Below are 24,485 nucleotides of genomic sequence, written 5' to 3' on the forward strand. Positions count from 1 at the left end.
TTTTTGTTTTGTTTTTTGCCAATTTCAAATGTGATTTATGCTAAAAAGAAATTCTAGGTTCAAAATTGAAACCTGTTTTATAACATAAGTAATAAATTCAAATGAGTGATACTTCGCACTAACAACATTCCCAAAGGAAGATATGCAAATTATGTTCATTAAGTCAATTACATTACATGTAAAATTCCAAACGAGTAATCCTCCATTCCAAGTTCAGATATACGCTATTGGTAAGAAATCACATGATCAAAGCAGAGGGCATGATGGGTTGGAAGATCTGAATGCCAAGATCCCCGTAGGTTATATGCAGAGCTGTTAGTGTTTCAGTTGAAGATTGTGGAATTGCATAGAGGTAAGTTGGGATAAAATTCACTAAGTCCTTCCAACTGTAAGATCCCAATCCCTAATCTCTTTTGTAACATTTAAATACTAAAATTCCAACTATTAAATATAAATCACTAATGTTTAAAAGATTTTAATTTCCCTGTTTCCCATTATTCTTATTTCGTTTTTTTTTTTTTTTTCATTTTTTTTAGGTTTCCTTTCTTAATTCCTACGTGAATGGTGACATATTGTCACAGTCAAGAAACAAGTGAGTAACAAAATGTTTTTATTTTGTTCATACTTTTATACCTTGTAGCACCACACATTAAGACCTATGTAATTGTCTGTGAGCACCCATTGAATTTATTTTAATCGTACTATCTGCGTATCATTTTGAGTGAAAAATGTTTTTAGGCTTCATCTGCCTGCTAGGCAGATTATATGTGTCAAATCAAAAAGGAACATAGCCCTACAGTAAATAAGGACACATACAGAAATCAGCGCATAGAGACATTGACCCTTTAAATTCTTTAACACTAACATCTTTTTCAACAGTTCTTCTTTGCTGAAGGGCTCAATCCATTTTTTAGAAATTTGTTTAAAAATAAGTGAAATATAAATCAATTATTCATCCATCCAAATCTCTAATTCTTCCAATCCTTAAATATTATTCCCTAATTCTTCTAAATCTTGTATCCCAAGTAATAGCTATTCTAAGAATTAAAAACATATCACTAAAAGTTTAAACACCACATTTTACCACCATTCAAAGTAATTCTTTAATTATTTTATAATTATATCATAAATTTAGAAGTATACATCTTAACCTTTAAGAATTTAAGATTAGACCAATAATGAATTTGTTTTGAACATACTGTCTGCAAATTGTTTAACAAGTCAAACATTATTTTGTAGACAGACAGATTTGTCTTTTGGACATGAAGGGGAGTTAAGCTCAACAGTGAGTACATTCATATACACATTAGTGTAACTACATATTCACGCATATATTTCTTTATCAAAAGATATACTTATTTTTTGAAAGAGACAGTTTTTTTAAAATAGTTAACAACTGTCAGCAAATATACTGCCTTAAAAATTTTAATCACCTTATTTACATTTAATATAAATACACTGAAGTTTTAAATTGTTCAGCATTGCCTGCACCTTCAGAGGATTTATGTTTACTTGGATTTTAAAATAATTGTTTATAACATTTAAAAAACGTTTTAAAAATCTATTTTATAAAAGAGAGGATATTGAATTAAAACTAAAACTATGTATGAGGAGCTACCAGTATTTGTGTCACGGGACCGAGTGGTCTGTACTGAACTGGACTCAGGCGCAGAAACCCAGAGCAGAGACAGCAGATGGTGTAACAATATTTTATTAGGCTTAAGTGCTAGAAACGTAGCAAGGACAAAAACAATAAGATGTGGAGTTTGACGTGGCGTGGCCTGGGAAACGTGGCTAGGGTGAGGGAATGGGGCCTGAGATGCAGAGTGGAGCTGAGCAGGGAACAGTCACACTGAAGAGAGAAGACAGTGGAGTTAGGGAGGTAGTGGAGGCAGCTCTGAAGTGGTAAGTTGTAAGCAGTGTTGGGACTAACGCGTTATTAAGTAACGCGTTACAGTAACTACGTTATTATTGTGGTAACGAGCACGGTAACTAGTTATTATGCCAAAATCAGGAACGCGTTAGTCGTTACTGGGATTTAGATAGGCTCGTTACTCGTTACTTCGTGTGGTGGCTATCGTGGAGCTTCCACAGATTCTGTAACATTAGCAAGTGGTGGAGGCCAGCAGGTGGATGAGGGAAAGGGGATGCAGAAGGAAAAGAGACCCGAGGCGGCCGCCGGTCCAAGTGTGAACTGAACTTCAGGTAAGAAGTTATGACCTGCAGTCTATCTGGGTCAGATATAAACCAAGTTTAGGTGGAGTTTATTTTCATTATTCTGACTTTTTCCGTACTGCGTACTAGCTAGCATGACGGAGTTTCTATACAGCTGGGTGGGTGCTATGAAGTTAATGATGTTGAACTTTATTTTGTTCATAAGTTATTAGAGTTGCCAATCGTCCCGTCTGGTTTTCAGAGAAAATATTACGCGTTTCTTATTGAGGTGAAAAGGAACAGTTTGTCCCGTAATTCAGCTACAATGAAAAAGACACAAAGCTGGAGTTATTCTGTGTTTACTGCACAGCTGCCTCTTCTTTCATTCCCCCCCCCCCCCCCCCTTTCCCGTTTCTACTTCAATCATGAAAACTGATCAATGATCAGCTGATCGGCTCTCGTTTGTTTATCGACCACTTTGTGCCAGAAAGAGGAAACCAGTCACGTTAAACAACAGCAGCACGTTTAAGCTTGATCAGCTGTTGTTAGAATTTATTTAATATTAATTTCTAGTATCAGCTGATGTTTGCTGGAGCCACAGCTGCAAAAAAGCTGCTGGTCATGATATCGGTTTGGTTATCTGGTGAGAGAGAAACATGAAGATGAAATCAGGAGACGTCCTTACTGAATCATCAGAGCTGAACAGGTGATGGAGAAACAGGTTTACCTTTTTGGTAACATAAATGAGTTGAAGGGAAGTTATGAACTGTTTCTGAAAGACAGATAACTCCAGGATCCTTTTCTAAGTAGTAACACCTGGTAACTGTGCAGGTGCGGATCTAGCAAAGTTTTGCCAGGGGGGCAGGTAGGGCTTTAACAGGGAGAGGTGGGCACAAAGAAATACTTTTCTTTCTTATTCTCATTTAAAATGTCTCGCTTTTAAAAAATAATAATCTGAATCTTACAAAGGATTGATAGATTGATGCATATATACCATCAAAACAGTGTACATCACTGTCACAACAGCGTTTGTTTTCATTCAAAGGCTTTATGATTTTTCCTATAATGGTGGGCCAGTCTCTAGTCAAAATGCCCGGGCTGATTTTTTGTCCCAGTCCAGCCCTGTATGCAGCTCATCTGCAGTCTGGTGTTACCTACATCTTCCTATTCAGAAGGCAGAATTTCCGAGTTCTGAGTACAATCAAAGCACCACGACTGCAGTTTTTGTGTTGGATGTAAAAGGCACACATGACGCTGTGACGTAGGCTAGAATCATGGCAGCAGTCAATGACGGTCCAGGCGTGGGATTTCTCTCGTGGAAATATGCACATTATCTTTTCCTTTCTATTGGTTGGTGGCACAGTGCACTTGTGGCAAGTAAGCAAGCTAGAAGACTGGCAAAGTTGTGGAAGCAACACATTAACAAGAGAATTCTGAGTAAAACCAAAGTTACTTTCCCTAGTAACTAGTTACTTTGAAAATTACAAGTAACTTGAAGTAACTGAGTTACTTTTGATAGAAGTAACTAGTAATGTGACTAAGTTACTATTTTAAAGTAACTTACCCAACACTGGTTGTAAGTATAGCAATTCTTAGTTGCAGTAGGGGACACAGAGTGTTGAGAGGGGAGTGACGAGAATCCAGGGGAGCTTAGTGGCGTTGCAAGGCTGACCCGAGATCTGGGGTCTTCAGATGGAGTGTGATGGCAGGAGGGCAGGCAGGTGAGGCACAGAGTGATTTTCCAAGTGATTGCTTGGTATCATGAGTCCGGAGGTAGAGCGTGAGCCAAGGTGAATCCAGCAACTGCAGCACAAGAAAGTCTTGTTAACAAGATAATCACAGAGAGAACTTGAAGCATAAGGGCCTGTTACCAACATGGGTTGATGACGAACTGGCAGTGAATGAACATCAATGTGTGGCTTAAATCCCTCTGGCTTGATTGCCTGCAATTGGCTCCAGATGTGCGGGAGCTGGAGGAGGTGGCCCTGTCCAGGGGCGGATCCCAGGTAGGTTCAGGAGGCTTACGAAAATTCCAGCCACCCACCGCAGACCATGACAATTTGCTACACTACCAGCAAGGGAATTTTCTTTAGAATACGCATTCCTGACAGAAACACACCTAAATAAATGAATTAATCTCACCCCAACCATTCGTGGCAAATGGCCGTCCCTCCCCCGTCCTGCCAGATGTTTTGTCCTTTTAAAAGAAGATTTTCCTTTCTCACTTCTCACAATTGCTCCAAGACAGTAGGAACAGTTACTGACCAAACTAAATTAAATAAATACAATATACTATACGGTTACTAAATATAACAGAATAGCTCTAATAGGTATAAATAGTTGTAATAATAAAAACCCCAATATACTGCACAAATTAAATATATATAGTTGACATTGAGGTAATGTAAAGGTGTAAAATTTCCCTTTCTGTGTAGAGCATGTGCAGATAATAAGGCTGTATAACTATGGCAGTGTGTACAGGGCTTTAGTTGGGGAAGTTGCACAGAGATATCGAAAGGCAGGAATTATTTCTTGTGTCGTTCAGTGGTGCATTTGTCAGCCTTTCACTGAGCGTACTCCTGTGACCAGCACGTCATGGAGTGGCTGGCATTGTCCAGCATTGTGCTTGTTTCGGACACCATGTGCCTTACCCAGACCAGCCTGAGGGACTCCGACTCCATCCTCACAACATTACTGGCCTTGTGAACCAGTTTATTGAGCCAGTTGGCATTTGCAACCCTCAACCTGCTGCCCCAGCATGCAACAGCAAAGAGGATGGTACTGGCCACAACAAACTCATCAACAAAATCCTCAGCCACCTCAAAAAATTACTTGGGCCCTCTAGAGTGCAGTAGTGTTTTCTACCCAATCCATGTTTTTTTCAATGTGTACTTATATTTACAGTGCTCCACCCTTTGGATAGAAACAGGGATCACAAGTTTCCTGGTCTTCAGTCAATTCTTTGGTCTTTCTTACATTGAACAGCAGAATCATCTGCAGGTATGTCTTTTCCGGGCCGGTGCACAATCTCTATGTCGTATCTCTGCAGCTGTAACAGCATGCGCTGCAGACGAGCAGGGGCTACAGAGATTGGCTTCTTCAGTATGTGCTCCAATGGCTTGTGGTCCGACTCGACGATGACTCTTCTGCCATATATGTAGGTGTGGAAACGCTTCTTTTTCGATCTGTGCATAGTTAACCACTGTTGGGGTCAGTGTCTTTGAAGAATATGCTATTGGGTGTCCGTCCTGCATCAACACAGCTCCCAAACCATACTTGGATGCATCTACCTGTAGGCGTAGCTCCTTGGTCATGTCGTAGTATGCCAGTATGGGGCCTGCTTCTCTGGTTATGAGATCCTTCATTTGCTGGAAGACTCTGTTGTGATTCTGATCCCAGACGAACTCCAAGTCTTGCTTGAGCAGCTGACGCAGCGGTACTTCTGATAGTCGTGGTGCGAATCTGGACAGGTAGTTTGCCATTCCAAGAATTGTCTCGAGCTCATTCTTATTGAATTGGGCGATCGTGGCTCAAGAGTTGGCAGTTCGTCTTGTAATCGGAAGGTTGCCGGTTCGAGCCCTGGCTCGGACAGTCTCAGTCGTTGTGTCCTTGGGCAAGACACTTCACCTACTGCCTACTGGTGTTGGCCAGAGGGGCCGATGGCGCGATATGGCAGCCTCGCCTCTGTCAGTCTGCCCCAGGGCAGCTGTGGCTACAGCTGTAGCTGCCTCCACCAGTGTGTGAATGTGAGAGTGAATGAATAGTGGAATTGTAAAGCGCTTTGAGGGGTCCCAAAAAGCGCTATATAAATGCAATCCATTATTATTATTATTATTATTCTCAGGAGGCGGCATGTCCTTGATGGCCTGTAGTTTCTTTGGGTCTGGCTGGATGCCCTCCCGGGTGAGTTTGTGTCCAAAGTAACTCACTTCTGTGGCACCTATGACACATTTCTCTGGATTGAGACCAGTGTTGGGAAGGTTACTTTTAAAATGTATTCCACTACAGATTACAGAATACATGCCCCAAAATGTATTCTGTAACGAATTCCGTTACGTTACTCAATGAGAGTAACGTATTCTGAATACTTTGGATTACTTAATATATTATCATGCTGTTTACAACTACATGAATGTACTATTGCTGTGATTTATTACTGTTACTGAAGGTTCGCGGCTCCGAACCGTAGTAAAGGGACCTCTGGCTAATACGGCGGGTTCTGTGTCGGGCTCGTAGCTGAAAACTAGCTTTACTTTGTTGTCTGGGTCAAGTTTGCTAGCGAGAGACAGAGAGAGGCGTTGAAAGGCTGCTCCAACAGAACTTATTGTTTTTGGAGGAAAACACGAACACGGTGTACAGTCGAGTCTTAATAGCTTACTTAAAACTAGAGAGGGCACGATACCACTTTTTTATGTCCGATACCGATACCGATATCATACATTTGGATATCTGCCGATACCGATATGAATCCGATATAGTGTGTTTTTTAATCAACAAAAATGTTTTTTTAATATCTTGCTGCTTTTTGTATAAGTTCATACTCAAGTTAAAAAACAACAACAACACTTAAGCGATTCTGTTATACCTGTATGTTTAAAAAAAAACAAAAAAAAAAACACACTGCACCCAAACTATTTCATAGCTCAGCAACACTGATCAATCTAATAAAGTTAAACCTGCACCATCCTTCCTATTCTGGTATTTTAAAGAGTACTTAGCAGAAATATTAAGCAACCTAACTAATAGGGTTGCAAACTCCCAGCAAAAGAAAATAGGGAACCACCCTCTTCCTCATGATGCTTAATCAATGTAATCAACTTTAATTTGATGCAGGGTGAAAAAAATTCACAGAAATAAATTATTTTTCAAGAATAATTAAATAGATTCAACATCTTTCTTCAACAGAATTGCAGAATTCACAGATGGTACTTTCCCAAAGGAAAAAGTACTACAGCTTACTAGGGTATATTAGACTTAACAGTTATTATATACAGTAATGGACTTCTATACATTTTACATCAGATTAAAACTTTGGGTGTAAGATTCATATAATTATTAAATAATTAAAAGCTAGACATTTTAAATGAGAATAAGAAAGAAAAGTATGTCTTTGTGCCCCTTTTCCCTGTTCATGCCCTATCGGCCCCCCTGGCTAAACTTTGCTAGATCCGCCCCTGCACAGTTACCAGCCGTCAGCTACGTAGAAAAAGATCCTGGTCTAGAAAGGAATATTAAAACAATTCTAACAACAGCTTATCAAGCTTAATAGTGCTGCTGTTGTTCAGCCGCTGGTTTCCTCTTTCTGGTGCAAAGTGGGCCAAAAACAAAGAAGAGAATTCTCCGGGGAATATGCCCTTGAATACATCAGCAAACTCCTCCATGACACTTGTGGTCTGTACTGACATGACCAGCTTGACTAGGTTTAGATCCAGGCATGGTCTCAACCAAGGGACAATCAGCACGGAGTGCAAACATTATGAACAATACAACAATTATGACCAGTGTTGTGGGTAAGTCTAAATAAAGTAGATAAAATGATATACTTACTTATACAGAGTCTTGGTAGTCCTACTGACACCCAAAGTATCAGAGTCAAAGTCAACTACAAATTAATCATATACATACATACGCTATCCAGCTGCTAACAAAACCCTAATCATGGCAGCACAGGCACAAGCTCTGAGACACGATCCATAGAGGCTGGGGTCTATCACACCAGACAAAACCCCATGTGAAGTCTGTGTAAAGATGCCCCTGAGACAATCCAGCACATAACAGCAGGGTGCAAGATGCTAGCAAGTAGGGCATACATGGAATACCATAACCAAGTGGCTGGAATAGTACACAGAAACATCTGTGCCAATATGCCCTGGAAGTCAAAATGGGAGACGCACACTAGGGTCGTGGAGAATGACTGAACTAAAATCTTGTGGGACTTCTAGATGCAGACAGAAAAAATGTTGATGGATAACCGACTGGACTACTACTGTTTTCTTTCTTCTGTGGAAATCACAGAAGAAGATGGCTGTAGTGTTAGACGTAGCATTTCCGAATGACAGCAACATCAGGAAGAAGGAACACAAGAAGCTTGAGAAATACAGAGGGCACAGTCCTAGGAACAGCTAAGATACTTTTGTATCTCAATCATCTTTTGTATGTATTATTTTAGGGTCTATCTTACAATATAAAGCACCTTGAGGTGACCGTTGTTGTGATTTGGCACGATATAAATAAAATTGACCTGAAATGAATTGAATACTGCACAGGGCCCTCAAGCTCCCGGGCCTCTTATAGCAGACCTGAGCTTGAAGGACAGACCGACTCACCCTTACGAGTGAGAGGGGAATTGTTGTTTTTTGGGTGGTTTTTTTTGCCAAATTACAAATGCAATATATGCTAAAAAGGAATTCTAGGTTCAAAATTGAACCTCATTTTATAATATAAGAAATACATTTAAACGAGTGATAATTCGCACTAACAACATCCCCAAAGGAAGATATGCAAATTATGTTAGTTAAGTTACATGTAAAATTCCAAACGGGTAATCCTCCATTCCAAGTTCAGATATACACTATTGGTAAGAAATCACATGATCAAAGCAGAGGGCATGATGGGTTGGAAGATCTGAATGCTAAGATCCCCGTAGGTTATATGCAGAGCTGTTAGTGTTTCAGTTGAAGATTGTGGAATTGCATAGAGGTAAGTTGGGATAAAATTCACTAAGTCCTTCCAACTGTAAGATCCCAATCCCTAATCTCTTTTGTGACATTTAAATACTAAAATTCCAACTATTAAATATAAATCACTAATGTTTAAAAGATTTTAATTTCCCTGTTTCCCATTATTCTTATTTCGTTTTTTTATATTTCCATCCTAATTCCTATGCGAATGGTGAAATATTGTCACAGTCAAGAAAGAAGTGAGTAATAAAATGTTTTTATTTTGTTCATACTTTTATACCTTGTAGCACCACACATTAAGACCTATGAAATTGTCTGTTAGCACCCATTGAATTTATTTTAATCGTACTATCTGCGTATCATTTTTTAGACTTCATCTGCCTGCTAGGCAGATTATTTTTGTCAAATAAAAAAGGAACATAGCCCTACAGTAAATAAGTACGCATACAGAAATCAGCACATAGAGACATTGACCCTTGAAATTCTTTAAGAACACATATCTGCGATGCTTCCAAATCTTAAAAAACCGTCCATTTAAAAGGGAGTTCTTCCTTCCCACTGCCATCAAAATGCCACCAAACTCCTGATTCCAATTCAAAGTGGTAGGCTTTTTATATATATCAAGGTTTACTTATATTTCTCTTCTTATTTTTCAAGTATTGGGACGTATACTCCTAAATTTGAAGACTTGTGGGCAAAAAATTAATTAGGCTGTTCTGATGTGTATTCTTCTCTACAGGAAAAATGCCACGTCAGATGACAGAATGCCCAATATGCTCTGTTCCATATGTTGCAGTTGGGCAGCATTTAAAAAAATACCACCATGTTGTAAACAAAGAAGAATTTCATTTACTGCTAAATTACTGCTCTACAGTGTAAGTCACTGTCATACAGTATATGACAAAAAATGCAACAATTTAAAGTGGTAGTTGTAGTTACATTTGTCAAACTGGATGTGATATGCAGTTACAGGGGCAGGCTGGACTGTCCAGTATGTAAAGCTAAAAGCCGTATAAGACTGGACAAGCACTTGGAAAATGTCCACTGTGAGATTGAGGTTAGTGTTTTGTATAGCTTACATTTTATTGTTAAATTAGAATGCATTCTTATGTGACATGTTTCACTAACTTTCTCAAACATTGCTGTTCTATTGTTATACCCTTTCAGAAATCAGATCAGAAGAAAGTAATGAGGACAGCGAAACGATTGGCTAATCTGAAAGCCCTCAAAGCTCTCAGACGTTCAAATCCACAGCCTCCAATGGTGACCTCACTGGACATAGAGCAGCTGACTGAAAGCAGTGATCAAGAGGAGCGAAGTGATAGCAGTGATAGCAGTGAAGAATCTGCAGAGATTAGAGAAGAAAGCTCAGTCCATTCCCCTGTCAATCAGTCAGATGATGCTCAAGTCCAACATCAGACTTGCAAAAACTGCAAAGAACTGCATTTGAAACTACAACAACTGAAAAGTAAACTGAAAAGACTGAAATCCACTAAGGATAAACTGGGCCTCAAACCCCTCAACCCCCCAAAGCGCCAGAAATTTGAAAGACATAAACCTGACCCAACAGCCCGGCTTCCTAAATTTGGTATGAATTATTTAGCAAAAGTGTTTTTTGTTGTGTAGTGTAATGTGAATTTGGATAACTGGTTGTTCTATTTATTATTGTAGGCTCTATCTTAAAGTATAAAGTGCCTTGAGGCAAATGTTGTTGTGACTTGAATGGAATTTAATTGAATTCTATCGAGGAAGTTAAATCCTGCTAATTAGCAATATCTTGCTAATATCATTGTCAACCAATTCAATTAGAAGAATGTTTTCTGTACATCATCAGTTTGTCATGACACTTCTAATTGCTATGTTGTTACTACACTTTATTTTAAACAGAGAAAGTCCTGAATGCTTGGTTTCAGCACATTTGTGGAACAAGTAAAAGGGACGTTGAAAATGCCAAACAACGGGTCCATCATGTCCGTGCCTGGGCATATTTCATGTCTCACAATCAAGTCCCTGCAATGACGTTTGCATTTATGGACAACAGAGAAAGACTGACTGAGTACATTTTTACAAATATCTGTGATATTTTAGTCCAGTAATCTCAATAATACTAAAGTGATTACTGATTTGTGTTTGTTTGTGCCTTTTTTAGATGGACAACTTATCTGAATAAACATGCCGTGACAACCAAAAGGATTCGGATTGGAAATGTGAGGGCGTTCTTGAAATTTCTGATTGATGCACAACTGCCAGAGGTCAGAGCCTCCCGTAAGGATTTAAAGGGGACTTTATTTGCACTTCAGTCGGAGATGAAGAAGAGCAGAAGGGAGTTACAAACCCACAGGCAAGACATCCGGATCAAAAAATCACGTAAGATCCAACTTTACTACTTATTCATCACTGTCGTTACCTAGCATGTGTAATAAATACATCTGTATATAAATGTCACAATGTCATTACTGTGATTTAGTGAGGAAGGAGGACTCAAAATGTTATAATCTAAAGTATAAATTGTATACAAGTATATATTTTCTCTGCTGTATATACACAGTGGCATGCAAAAGTTTGTGCAGCCCTGATAATTTTCATGGTTTTTCTTTATGAATCATTGGTTGCTCGGATCAGCAATTTCACTTCAACATATCATATAGCGGACAAACAATGATATTTCAGAAGTACCACTGTATACAATGTACAAAATAGAAAGTAAACAGAAACTAGGAAATGCAGAGTTGTTAGGCTTCATTTTCTAGTTTCTGTTTACTTTCCTTTTTATCTACTTTCTACATGGGAAAACAGTCTGTCACCACAAGGAAACAGAGGCACACCATGGATACTTATTTGTATACAAAGGTCAGGAGGAAGGAAAGAAAGCAGGGGGAACCTACCACAGATGTAGACAACAAAATTGTCTACATCTGTGGTAGGTTGAAAGTGAGGGGTAAAAGTTCAACTAAACAACAGAAAATTGGCACCAAAAACAGGAGACGTGACCAGCAACTAACCAGTGGGAACACATAACTAAACATACAAATGCAGAAAGAAAAAACATAAAATATCTAAACAATAAGCAAACTAGTAATCAAATTAAAGATACCTAATGATAAAATGAACTATACAGTCAAAAAACACAAAGACTAAAATGGTCAAGGAAATGAGACTATCAAAATTTAGGATATTGATATTTCCTTTTTTAACATGAATGTGTTATATTCAGTACTAAGCTTGGTAAACATGGAAAGTTTAGGAAGTAGGATAAATAAATTGAAAGGGTTAGTATTCTGGATTGGAAAGTAAGATTTAAGTTCAAAATGGCAATCCAATTCATTTTCATATACTGTGAGCACTGATTGCCAGTTCTTCTTTCTTACAAAATAATTTTTTGAAAAAAATTAGGTCTAAACTACAACCTGTTTTATATTTACATCATTGCGTGCAGCATGAATGAGCATGACTGGAGCTACAGGAACATAAAAACATTCTGTGTCTTTTAGAAATGCTTGTAGATCCTGTCCACATCACTGATTTTCTCAAGAAGGCCACCACACACATCCCTGAAGCACTTGGTAAGTGTTTAGTTCATTTCTCCATAAGGACAACTCTAATAACCCCAATAATATCTCTGCTAATGAGAATTATTTTATAATATTTACTTACCAGCTGTAATCTGTATGTATATATAGTTCAGAATCTCAGATTTACAGAAATATATGACAGAACTTTTTGCTTTCAATTATAACAGACTGCTCATTTATAATCACTTGTTGGACTTTTGATTTTTGTTCAAATATATAATACATATACAAACAGTAGCATTTGTGATGTTTATATAGGATTATATTAGGGGGAGTATATAGCAATATAAGGGATATGCTCAACTATCCCTTGTGTCTTACCGTGCAACCTCTATGTTACTTAATAGTCGAGCTTGAGAAAAATCCCACAACTGAGAACCTAGACTGGTTCTATGGTCTTCTGGCTGGATTTGTCATCTGCACAACTGGACACAGAAGAGCCGTCATATCAAATATGACAGTTGAGGAAGTTGGCACTGCTGAAGCGGATGGTGATGGCCGGCGGATAATCAGAGTAAAGTCATTAAGAAATTATTTCTCTCCCTGATTAAAGATGTTTTCTTACCAGCGACATCAATGACTGTGTGCAATGTAATTTAGTTGCTGATTCTTTTACAGGTAAAAGAGCACAAGACCAAAGAAACATTTGGCCATGCACTTGTTCCCCTAACGAAAGACGAATACATATGGTTTCACCGCTTTGTGTACCACCGCCACAGATACCCTGGTGTATCATCACAATTGATTTTTGCCAACACCAATGGAGGGCCTTATTCTAAGATGCTGACATCATTTCAAGATGCATGGAGGAAGTTTGGTATCCCAGGAAAACCAACCTTCTCTATGATTAGGAGCAGCATCAGCACTTTTGTGAGTAGTTTCCACTTTATGGTGATTCAGTGTTTTTACCTTCCTATCCTCTTAGAGGGATGATATAAAACAGTCACCCTTCCTGGTTCTACTCCCAGTGTTTTAATGTTGGAAGGACATTTCTTTTTCTTTATATTGTCTTCTGTTGTACTTCTTTTTGTGGTTCTGTCCTTAGCTCTGCAAATCTTGAAAATGTCAAAAGTTAGTGCAATTAATAACATTATTTAATGTTTACATTTGTAGAGTGGGAGATTCTTGGGAACCCAAAGCAAGGTACAAGTCCACCGGATGATGTGCCATTCTGATGCAACTGCAGCAAGGTTTTATGAGGCAGATTTAAACTTTGACGAAGCCTTCAAGTGCCGCAACAATGCTGCAAAGGCACTTGCTGTGAACAATAGAACCAGAGACTCTGAGGAATCTACAACCTCAGAAGACAATAAAGATGTGTTGCAGAGAAAATATGCTGGACCGAAGAAAAGAAAGTCTAGTCAAAATGCCACAAGAGAAGAAATTGTGAAAAAGAAGACCAAACAGCACGCAAACACCATTGACACAGACAGCAGCAAAGATGAAAGTAACAATGAAGTCAGGAAAATCATTGACCCGGCAGCAGGAAACACATCTGGAAAACACCCACATAAACAGAGTGGCAGGGCAAGAGCAAAAGTGAGGGTACAAGAAGACACAACAGGTGATGAAGATATGTCAGAGATGGTGACTACAGAGAGTAGTGAAGGTGAAGATTATGATGATAACTGTGAACACATTGACCTTACAGCAGCAGGTACATTGGGAACCACCAAAGGTAAAGATAATGCTAAAGGAAAAGGAAAAGCCACAAAGGACACAGGACATTTCTATAGTCGTACTCAATTTCTTAAAAACAAGAATAAATGTTGGGAATCTCCTAAAATTATGTCAGAAAGAATTGCAATCCAAACACAAATACAAAAAGTTGTTAGACCAAAGGAAGCAACTGAGGGTGTGAACCAAACACAGACAGAGACAATAGATGAAGACAATGAAGCCTTGAGGCCAGAAAGTTTGAGTGAAAATGAAAGCAGTATGCAAACAGTAACTACAGATAATGAAGAAGACAAAGCTGAAGATGAAAATGGTCCCTTGTTGAACACAACTGACATAGACCAAGAAGTTTCCAGTGGACTAGTGAGAAAAACTACAAAAAAAATAAAAGGAATGAGCACAGAGGACATAGGCAGAGATAAACATGGACCACAGACAAAGACAACAACCGAGGGAAAATGCAATTTGAGATCAGAAGGAACAACAGAGGAAGGAATGACAACACAGACAGAGACTACAGATAAAGACAAAGCACTGAGAACAGAGGACAAAGACATAAAGGAACAGGGACCACAGATGGAGACCATGGGTAAAGAAAAAAACGATTTGAGAGCAGGAGTTACAACAGAGGAAGGAATGACAACACAGACAGAGACTACAGAAAAACAGAAAGGATTGAGCACAAATGACATAGCTGAAGATGAAAATGGGCAACACACAGTGACTACAGATAAAGACAAAGCACTGAGAACAGAGGACACAGACATAAAGGAACAGGGACCACAGATGGAGACCATGGGTAAAGAAAAAAATGATTTGAGAGCAGAAGGAACAACTGAAAACAAAGACACAGTTAGAGTAAAAGAAGATGGCCCTGGGACTAGCTATGAGTCTCCAGTGGCACACCCAAAAAAGAGGAAAAGGTCTCTAATGAAGAAAAGCTCTTTGGCGAAGTGTGATGAAAGCAAAGAAACAAAGCAAAAGGGCAACAAGCAAGAAAGAAAAAGACCAAAGAGCCTGACTGCAAGACAGTTGTTAAGTCCAAAGATGCTCAGAAGTCACAAGACTAAAGAGGCACCTAAAGATACCAACAAAAGACAAAAAGTCATACAAAGACTCAGAGAAGTTACAAGAAAAAATAAGAAAAAGAACAAAGGATTGAGCACAATTGACATAGCTGAAGATGAAAATTGGCAACATACAGCGACTACAGATAAAGACAAAGCACTCAGCACAGAGGACACAGACATAAAGGAACAGGGACCACAGATGGAGACCACGGTTAAAGAAAAAAATGATTTGAGAGCAGAAGGAACAACAGAGGAAGGAATGAGAACAGAGATAGAAACTACAGACAAAGACATAGCACTGAGAACAGAGGACAAAGACATAAAGGAACAGGGACCACAGATGGAGACCATGGGTAAAGAAAAAAATGATTTGAGAGCAGAAGGAACAACAGAGGAAGGAATGAGAACAGAGATAGAAACTACAGACAAAGACAAAGCACTGAGAACAGAGGACAAAGACATAAAGGAACAGGGACCACAGATGGAGACCATGGGTAAAGAAAAAAATGATTTGAGATCAGAAGGAACAACAGAGGAAGGAATGAGAACAGAGATAGAAACTACAGACAAAGACAAAGCACTGAGAACAGAGGACAAAGACATAAAGGAACAGGGACCACAGATGGAGACCATGGGTAAAGAAAAAAATGATTTGAGAGCAGAAGGAACAACAGAGGAAGGAATGAGAACAGAGATAGAAACTACAGACAAAGACAAAGCACTGAGAACAGAGGACAAAGACATAAAGGAACAGGGACCACAGATGGAGACCATGGGTAAAGAAAAAAATGATTTGAGATCAGAAGGAACAACAGAGGAAGGAATGAGAACAGAGATAGAAACTACAGACAAAGACAAAGCACTGAGAACAGAGGACAAAGACATAAAGGAACAGGGACCACAGATGGAGACCATGGGTAAAGAAAAAAATGATTTGAGAGCAGAAGGAACAACTGAAAACAAAGACACAGTTAGAGTAAAAGAAGATGGCCCTGGGACTAGCTATGAGTCTCCAGTGGCACACCCAAAAAAGAGGAAAAGGTCTCTAATGAAGAAAAGCTCTTTGGCGAAGTGTGATGAAAGCAAAGAAACAAAGCAAAAGGGCAACAAGCAAGAAAGAAAAAGACCAAAGAGCCTGACTGCAAGACAGTTGTTAAGTCCAAAGATGCTCAGAAGTCACAAGACTAAAGAGGCACCTAAAGATACACACAAAAGACAAAAAGTCATACAAAGACTCAGGGAAGTTACAAGAAAAAACAAGGAAAAGAACAAAGGATTGAGCACAATTGACATAGCTGAAGATGAAAATGGGCAACATACAACGACTACAGATAAAGACAAAGCACTCAGCACAGAGGACACAGACATAAAGGAACAGGGACCACAGATGGAGACCACGGTTAAAGAAAAAAACGATTTGAGATCAGGAGATACAACAGAGGAAGGAATGAGAACACAATGACAACACAAGGAGGTCATGTCCAGAGTGAGAATGTGAATGTTAGATCCTGTTGATCTCAGAGTTCTTTGGTTTCAATTTTTGAATTATACTAAATTTTCAAGACCTTTGTGATCATGTGAGTTGTTTTGTTACTGATTTTACACAGTCGCTCTGTTTTTTTTTGTTTTTGTTCTTACATTTTACTCACTTTGATCATGCAAGTTTTTTTGTTAAGTTTAAGTATTGTTTTTATTTTTTTACCTCTAAAATAATAGTTGTTTAAAAAAAGACAAATATTGACATACATACGTTGTTTATAACAAATGCCAAATGGAGAAAAATAAAATCAATAAAGATTTTTCTGTTCAATTTGAAAATGATGTGTCTTTGTTCTACAATCATTAGTCATGGATTTCATTTCCAAGCTGTAATTCCAAATAACTCACATTTTATATAGGCATGATATGCAGATGTCATTAATAACATTAGCTGAATTAACACAAATAAAAGTCCTCACAAATTATACCTGATTACAATTAACAACATTGTGATGTGTTCAATGGTAAGCCCAATTACAGTTTCTTCTATCTAAATAACTAATTATTCAGTTTTTTTCAATCCAGTTTTGGCAATGGAATGTCTAATATTTTCATTTTTTTCCCCCATCCCATTTCCTAAATCAACCCATAGAAAAGAAATCTTAATCAATTATTGAAAGATATTAAGGTAATTTTTTTTTACTTTTTTCTGTATGCAGTGTGTTTTTAGAAATTGATCCCCCCCCCCAAAAAAAAAAACAAAAAACAAAAAACAAAAAACAAAACAAAACAAAACAAAAACAACAGAAAAAGAACATCGACCATAGCAGGTGTGTTTTATTGTTTATTCTTTATGCGTTTGACTTCTCAGATTTATTGGTTTTAACTGATGCTGTAGATATTAAAAATTATTTGTGCTCCAATTAGTGGAAATGCAAATGTGAAGTGTTGTTCACAATAAATCTGTGAAGGTTCTCAGTAATTCAGGTCATCCTAGTTTAGGTCATCGTAGACCCCCTGGGGGTCACTCCTTTAGGACTTAAATCTGGGATTCTCCACCATTTCAAGACTCAAGAAGTTTATTGTCATTTCGTATGGTGTTACCCAGCCTGAAACGAAATACTGTTTCTCACCAGCCTCTACAGTGCAATAAGCAATAAGTTTGACCTTAGAACTGAAGAAGCTTCTTGGTAGAGAGGTGAAACATCAGCAAGCAACTTAATGAAATCCAGGCGCTTTTCCTTCCAAGCTCCTTAGAAAGCTCACAATGAAGCACCCTTTGGTCAACTCCAGAGCCAACAAGCTGAACATCCTGTAGAAGAACATTGTAGGTAAGAGCAGTTTCTCTTCTTAATACACTGATACTTTACACATTATAATAAATCCAATCATGTTTACATTTTATTCGTAGAAATGGATAACTTTCAGGTGCAGACGTGGATGTTTGGACAAATTGTTCATATAGATAATCCTCATTGCTGTTTTTGCGATCATTGCACTCTACGTGATTATTTTGCTCCTGCTGTATTTCAACAACTTCTCACGGCTAGCGGAGTGAGCTGTGTAGAGGAATAACTGAGGACCCAAAAGGCGAAAACAGAAAGTCCATGAGAAACGCAGGAGCTCAGGGAACAGTTCACTGATGGTTCAAGGGTTGACCCGTAGGCCATGAGCACAATAGTCCAAAAAGGTTCAGCTCAGGATGCCCACTGTGTGAAAAGCTGGTCCGGAGGCCGGCCGTGCAGAAGGCAATGGCAGTAATGACCTCGTTTCAGGAGTTGCCCTCAACAGCAATGAAATCCAGCCAGAGGCCATGTTGAGGTGCTTGACATGGATCAAACAGCAGTGTAGCAACCACAGGACCAGAAGAGGCTGGATTGGAAGACAGTGTCGCAACCACTGGACCAGACAAGGCTGGACCAGACGAGGTGGCGTAGCAGGCGAGGGCGATGGCTGGAGTGGTTCCTGAGACCTTCCAGCGGATGCAGAAGACAGCTGAGGTTATCCCTCGGACTCTCCAGCGGAGGCAGATGACTGGATGGGACCCTCCGACCCTCCAGCGGAGACAGACGCAGACCCAGTAAGTACAGGGACCTAAGGCAGACAAAGAGAGGAACCAGCAGTTGCAGGGACCTCTGGCAGATACAGAGCAGAACCAGCTGGTGCAGGGACCTCTGGCAAGCACAGAACAGAACCGGTAGCCTCTGGTATTGCTTACGCTGGCTGGAGCTGAGCAGCAAATTGGTTTGGCTCAGGTAGCAACAGCGGGATGGAGTCCTCAGGGAGCTGAAAGTGTTCACCAACAAACCCAGCAGAGGACGGAGGTGGAAGGTGAAGTAGTTGGCGCTGGTGTCTTAACCTCCAGGGGTCCAGAGTCGGCTGGTGGTTGGCACTCAGCCTCTGGGGAGGCCCTGGAGGGAGTTACTGTCTCTAACATGGCCAGCTTTGGAGAACCATTAAATGTTTTTATGAAGTGTTTTCCCTGCTTAAGATGAGTAGTTGAAGATGACGGCTGAACCAATGAGTGGCTGAGCTAAAGGCGACTGAGCACGTAACTGAGCTAGGGGCGACTGAGTGATGGACTGAACAGGAAGTTGAACTAAAGGCTTAGCTGCAGACTGGACTGATGACAAAAGACATGGCTGAGGTGCAGGCCCTGCTAATGGCTGAGCTAGCGGCAATACAGGAAACTTGGCTAGCAGCAACACAGGAGACTGAACTAAGGGCAACTGAGCTGAGCGTGACTGAACTGAGGGTGACTAAACAGGAGACTGAGCTAATGACTGAAGTAATTGTTGAGGTGAAAATGGAGCTGGTGGTAGAGTTGATGACCAAACTGCTGGCCGGGCAGCTAACAGAGCTTCAGGCCGGGCCAGGCTGCACATCCTCCACCAAGCTGACCAGGTGAGCGGTGAACAGGGTGAAGGCGAATGTTGTGGAGGATGTCCAGTCCGAGGGATGGCAAACGGGAGGGAGGCATAGCTGATCCTAATAAACGGGGAAGCAAAACTCAAAAATTTGACATAGGACACAGACTTTCAAAGTAAAAAAGGAAACATAACAGACATGGACTTGACTAGGGGATAAAGCTGACAAGTGGGACAAAAACTAGGGCTGGGTATCATCTATTTGATTCTGATTCACAATGTCCAAATCGATCGATTCGATTTAAATTTTTGCCTCAGACAGTCAGAAATATTAAAATTCTGATCACGTATCAGTACATTTCCATATTTTTATATCTATAAAAGAAAGCTGACACTTGCAAGACTTTATCAAAGGTGTAAGCATCACAGCAGATGCCTTTGTGTTAAAGTCACTGAGAATAAAACATAGAAAAACATGAAGGCGATTTTCCTGGCCTGGGATTTTATAGCAGATGACCTTAAAATATTCTGCAGTAGATCACAAATGAAAGAAAACAATTAATCAACATATAAACATGATGCTGCTGAAGTGAAATAGAGCAAAGTTACAGAGGTGTTATTAGAGACAAAACCAAGCATTTTGCAATTTTGCACAATTTTAAAAAGTTTAAATTTGTTCAGTAGCTGATTGAACAGCAGAAATTAGGCTCTCTTTTCGGAAGTAAGTAAAAGGGAAAGAAAAACAGCTTCTGACAGCGTTGTAAACAATGGCAAGCAAGTTAATAATGCAGAAAACTGAGATTTTTCGACGGGAAACTGTTTTTGAAGTACACAGAGAGAGAGAGAGAGAGAGATAGATAGCTCTGCATGAAGTGTGATTTTTATTGTGGTGAAAGCAAAGCAGCAAAAATAAGATGAAATTTATGATGATGTTTATGTGAAGTAAAATTTGAAGCTTAGTTTGGATCTTCTTTTGCTGCTGGTTCAGTCAATATTGTTTGGAGAGATACAACCTGCAGCTTCAGAATCTATCACAAAAAGGGCGTAAACACAAAGCGCTGACCCACTGAAACATCAGAATCAGTGAACTGTCGGCTTTCAGCTCCGAGTGCTTCCGTGTCGTCGGGTGAGAAAGGAGACATCTCACTGATTCTGATCCGTCGGGGGCATGTGTGCAGAATCCGTGTACCTGCTCTAATTCACTGTTTTAGCTGTTTGGTGGTTGTTGAAATTTTGAGAGGTTTAACCTTAGATTATATTTAAAAATTGATTCAAGATTTTAATAAATCGATACAACATTATCTAAGCTAGAATCTATTTTAATCGATAAATCGATAATCAAAATCCTCCCCTAACAGCAATCATTAAACACAGAAAAAGACATCTAAGTGGTTGATGATTGAGCATGTGTATGACAAAAGAATTTTCCTTGAGATAAATTAAGTTCTTAATTAATGACTAACCTCGTATTGTGGATGGATTTTCTCAGTTGTTCTCCTGACTGAAGTTTGGTCCATTTACAGCATCCTGCCATGCGATTGCATTTGTTCCTTACCATCGGGAACCGTCATGTTAACTTTTATCGAGTGGAAAAAAAGATGGATGCCTGGATGTTAAACTTAATTATTACACCTGGTAGAGCAGCAACGCTGATCATTTTATTAAAGATTAAAGAATTTAGACAATTTTTGTGATTCCACAGTAATCGTTTGACTTTGGGACCTGCAGCATAGTTTGGGTCCAGCCTTAAAGACTGGATTCTGTTGTAATTATTTAATTTAATAATACATTCCAAGAACTGTTACCCTAAACAATGATTGCAAACTAGATCGTCTGATTGGCTGAAAAACCTGTTTCGTCATTAACTAGGGTGGGAGGAGCAATGATGTCAGAGTGTGATGAGAGTACAGCAAACTGGCAACGATTTATTTTATGGTAAGTCAATACAAATCCCTATTTTTTCATTTTTTATTACCCCAATCCCTCGTCCTCCCAATTATGTAATAAAAATAGCTAAACTTCCATAAATTTCATCCTTGTCATTAGACACTCCAGAATTATAATATAAATGACTAATGCTTTGAACATTGTGCTGATGTCCCCTGTATGACTGAGAAACATGCCACTCTATGTGCACCAAACATCTGAACTTAATTTAATGTATTTGTTTATATTTTATGTATTTGATTATATTTTATGTGTTTTTAAAAATAATTTCAACACGGGGGTCAATTGGATTCATTTTTATAGGTGGTTCAGTAAGTAGTAAAATTCTCTGATCCTGATTAATAATATATTTTATTATTACCGCTAATAATAATAATAATAATAATAATAATAATAATAGTAACATAGATAACACCTTTGTTTATGTGGACATTTGTACAGCACTTTATTTAATAGCACAGAATCAAAGTTTATTGATTTCATTTACAAGGTATAATTTCAAATTAAAAGATTCCTAATGGTAGCTGTGCAAATCTTATTGTATTAGTTACACATAAAATTTCTAATGGCTATTCCTATTTTCCAAGATCCAGTATCCTATAAAAGACAGCAGAATTCATTTGTCTAAATGCCTGAACAATCATTGTGAGCACAACAGCCAACTTTGGAGGAGTGGCGGTGGAAACAGGCTTGAATTAAGAGTCCATGTTGTTACCTTTTAGCAGAAGATGGAGAAGAGGGGTTTATTTGAATGCTGGTTCAATCAGAATTCCATCAATCCAAATGAATAACTTTTTAATTTTGTTCCCTTGATCTTTCGATACAGAACTACATTACATGAACCACATTTAATCTGACTGTTAATTTTTGCATGTATTGCTTTACAACATAGCACCACATCCCCTAAACCAGGTGGCTTCTTCACAAGAACAAGACAATGGAAAAAGAGGAGAATACTTCGGATCCAAGGGTCCGAGTGTATGCCTTGCATGTGAGAGGAAGATGGCGTTTTGAAATATTGGATGCAGTAAACAATGCACTGGAGTTACTGGAACAAAATGGAATTAGTGAGGTTGTTGCAGTTCTTCAGGGGTCTCAGTCTCAGAGCAATGATGTGCCAGCCACTGTAAGTTCCTGTAGTAACACAAAAAGTCATTAACAGTTGAAAAGTCTTTTCTTTAACTGTTAGTGTTAATCACCTACCTTATCTCCACATCGCATTGATCAGATGGAGATGCCTATCCCCTTGGTCTTTCACTGACATCAGTACCATCAGATTTTTTTTATTAAATTGCTACATACCTTTAGATGTTCAATAGCCAGATAGGAAATTAGCCACACTCTAAGTATAAGTATAAATTATAAATTATAAAAAACTATGCTATGTTCCTGCAATTGTTTCTTTCTTAACCTCCTATGACCCGAACTCTTCCATGGCATGCATTTTTAATTTCTCTTTGATATTTGGGCTGATTGGGACCTCATGAATGTAAAAACAAAAAATTACCAGATTTTTGTTTCTAAGAAAAATGAGAGCCACATATGAGGATATTCATTTAAAATTTTGATAGAACAGTGGCAGTATAATGTCCTCGTAAGTGGATATCAAGTGGGCTCCTTGTAGAGCAAAATTTAGTATTTTGGTCTAAATAACCCAAACTGTGATGTCCACATATTTGGACGCCAGAACCTAGGAGGTTAAGATTGATGCAGCTGATAAAGAGCCTCAGTCCAGCAATTATGATGTGCCCACCAATGTAAGTTATACAGAAACACGGCTATAAAGAAATGAAATATCAAATGAAAGTTACTGCAACAAATACTAAGAATCTCCTCTCTTCATTTATCTTTGCAGGCAGATGGTGTTGCTGATGGGAAAGGAAAATGACTGCCAATAAAGACACACAAACATAGCTACACACACACAAGCATGCATGCACCTGCACACATATGTTCATATACAACAATGTTCAGATAAAGTTCAATAAAGTTCTTGTTGTTCAATGGCAAAATCCTGTGTTTTCTTTCTCACACTGATGGAGGATGGGAAAAGTCAACACTCATGGTATTTAGAAAGAATATAATGCAAAGATTTGCAGCTGAATCATAACGTAAGGAGCAGCATTGTAATGTACTCCTTCTTATATAATATTATTTTAGACCTACTGACTACTCGAAGGACTTCAAATGCAAACTAAGAGTGTGAACAGACTCCTCCAACACACCCACTCTGATGCTGCTATTGATCACCTATGTGCAATATCTCAGTCTTTCCATGTTCCGTACAATATTTTTGGCTCATATGCAATATTTTGGTCTTATTGGGATCACCATCCCCACCTCAAATGACCATAGCCCCTCCTCCCTTATTTTATTTATTAGATTTTGCCCTTGTATACAGCCCCATGTTTCTGTTTCAATGTCTCCTACGCATGCACCATGTATATTACGCATATCCCATGTATATAGTTCACTCACACATATATGTATACATATATATTTATTTTTATTAATTTTTTCCCCTCATTGTATATTGTTTTCCCTTCTTTCATTTTGTACCTTGTGGTCCAGGTACCCAATTTTGCTGTGAAAGTAACGGCACAATGACCATAAACACTCTCTAAGTCTAAGAAATTAAAAATCCCATTTTAACTGTAAATTAAAATCCTTATTTAAAACAAGTTTATTAATTTCTTTGACAAGGTGTAATTTCGAATTAAAATTATACTAAACTAGTAAGATTCACAAAACAGATTAATTGAATGTTATTAATCATAATTACAGAAAAGACTCCAAGTGAATCATCTTCAATTCCAAGTACTAGTTCCTTGTAATATAGGCAAAATTAATCATGTGATTGGCGTAAGGTCTGTGTAGTCATGAGTTTGGGGGGGAGGTCAGTGATGTCAGAGTGTGGTAAGAATACAGCAGACTGGAAAAGATTTGTTTCAAGGTAAGTCCAATCAAAATCACTAATGCTTTCATTTTTTTATGATAATAATAATAATAATAATAATAATAATAATGGATTGCATTTAT

General features: G+C 38.6%; 1 protein-coding gene across 1 annotated transcript; it reads left to right on the forward strand.

Annotated features, from left to right (window-relative positions):
* Positions 1–493: 493 nt before the first annotated feature.
* Positions 494–17,950, forward strand: LOC148100160 (uncharacterized). Its single transcript, XM_087848815.1, has 11 exons — positions 494–592; positions 9,574–9,709; positions 9,801–9,891; positions 10,002–10,422; positions 10,722–10,890; positions 10,984–11,201; positions 12,326–12,397; positions 12,754–12,920; positions 13,025–13,276; positions 13,520–15,364; positions 17,882–17,950. Exons 1-11 carry the CDS (start codon positions 562–564, stop codon positions 17,948–17,950), a joined length of 3,471 nt encoding a protein of 1,156 aa, XP_087704941.1. The 5' UTR covers positions 494–561.
* Positions 17,951–24,485: the final 6,535 nt, after the last annotated feature.

The sequence above is a fragment of the Neolamprologus brichardi genome, chromosome 12, assembly GCF_056152115.1.
Source record: "Neolamprologus brichardi isolate AB-2024 chromosome 12, ASM5615211v1, whole genome shotgun sequence".
In the NCBI taxonomy this organism is placed as follows: domain Eukaryota; kingdom Metazoa; phylum Chordata; class Actinopteri; order Cichliformes; family Cichlidae; genus Neolamprologus; species Neolamprologus brichardi.

Coding starts and splice junctions, on each gene's coding strand:
- LOC148100160 (XM_087848815.1), top strand. CDS start 562: ATGGTGACATATTGTCACAGTCAAGAAACAA. Junction 10,423..10,721: donor AGCCCGGCTTCCTAAATTTG/GTATGAATTATT, acceptor TATTTTAAACAG/AGAAAGTCCTGAATGCTTGG. Junction 12,921..13,024: donor ATGGCCGGCGGATAATCAGA/GTAAAGTCATTA, acceptor ATTCTTTTACAG/GTAAAAGAGCACAAGACCAA.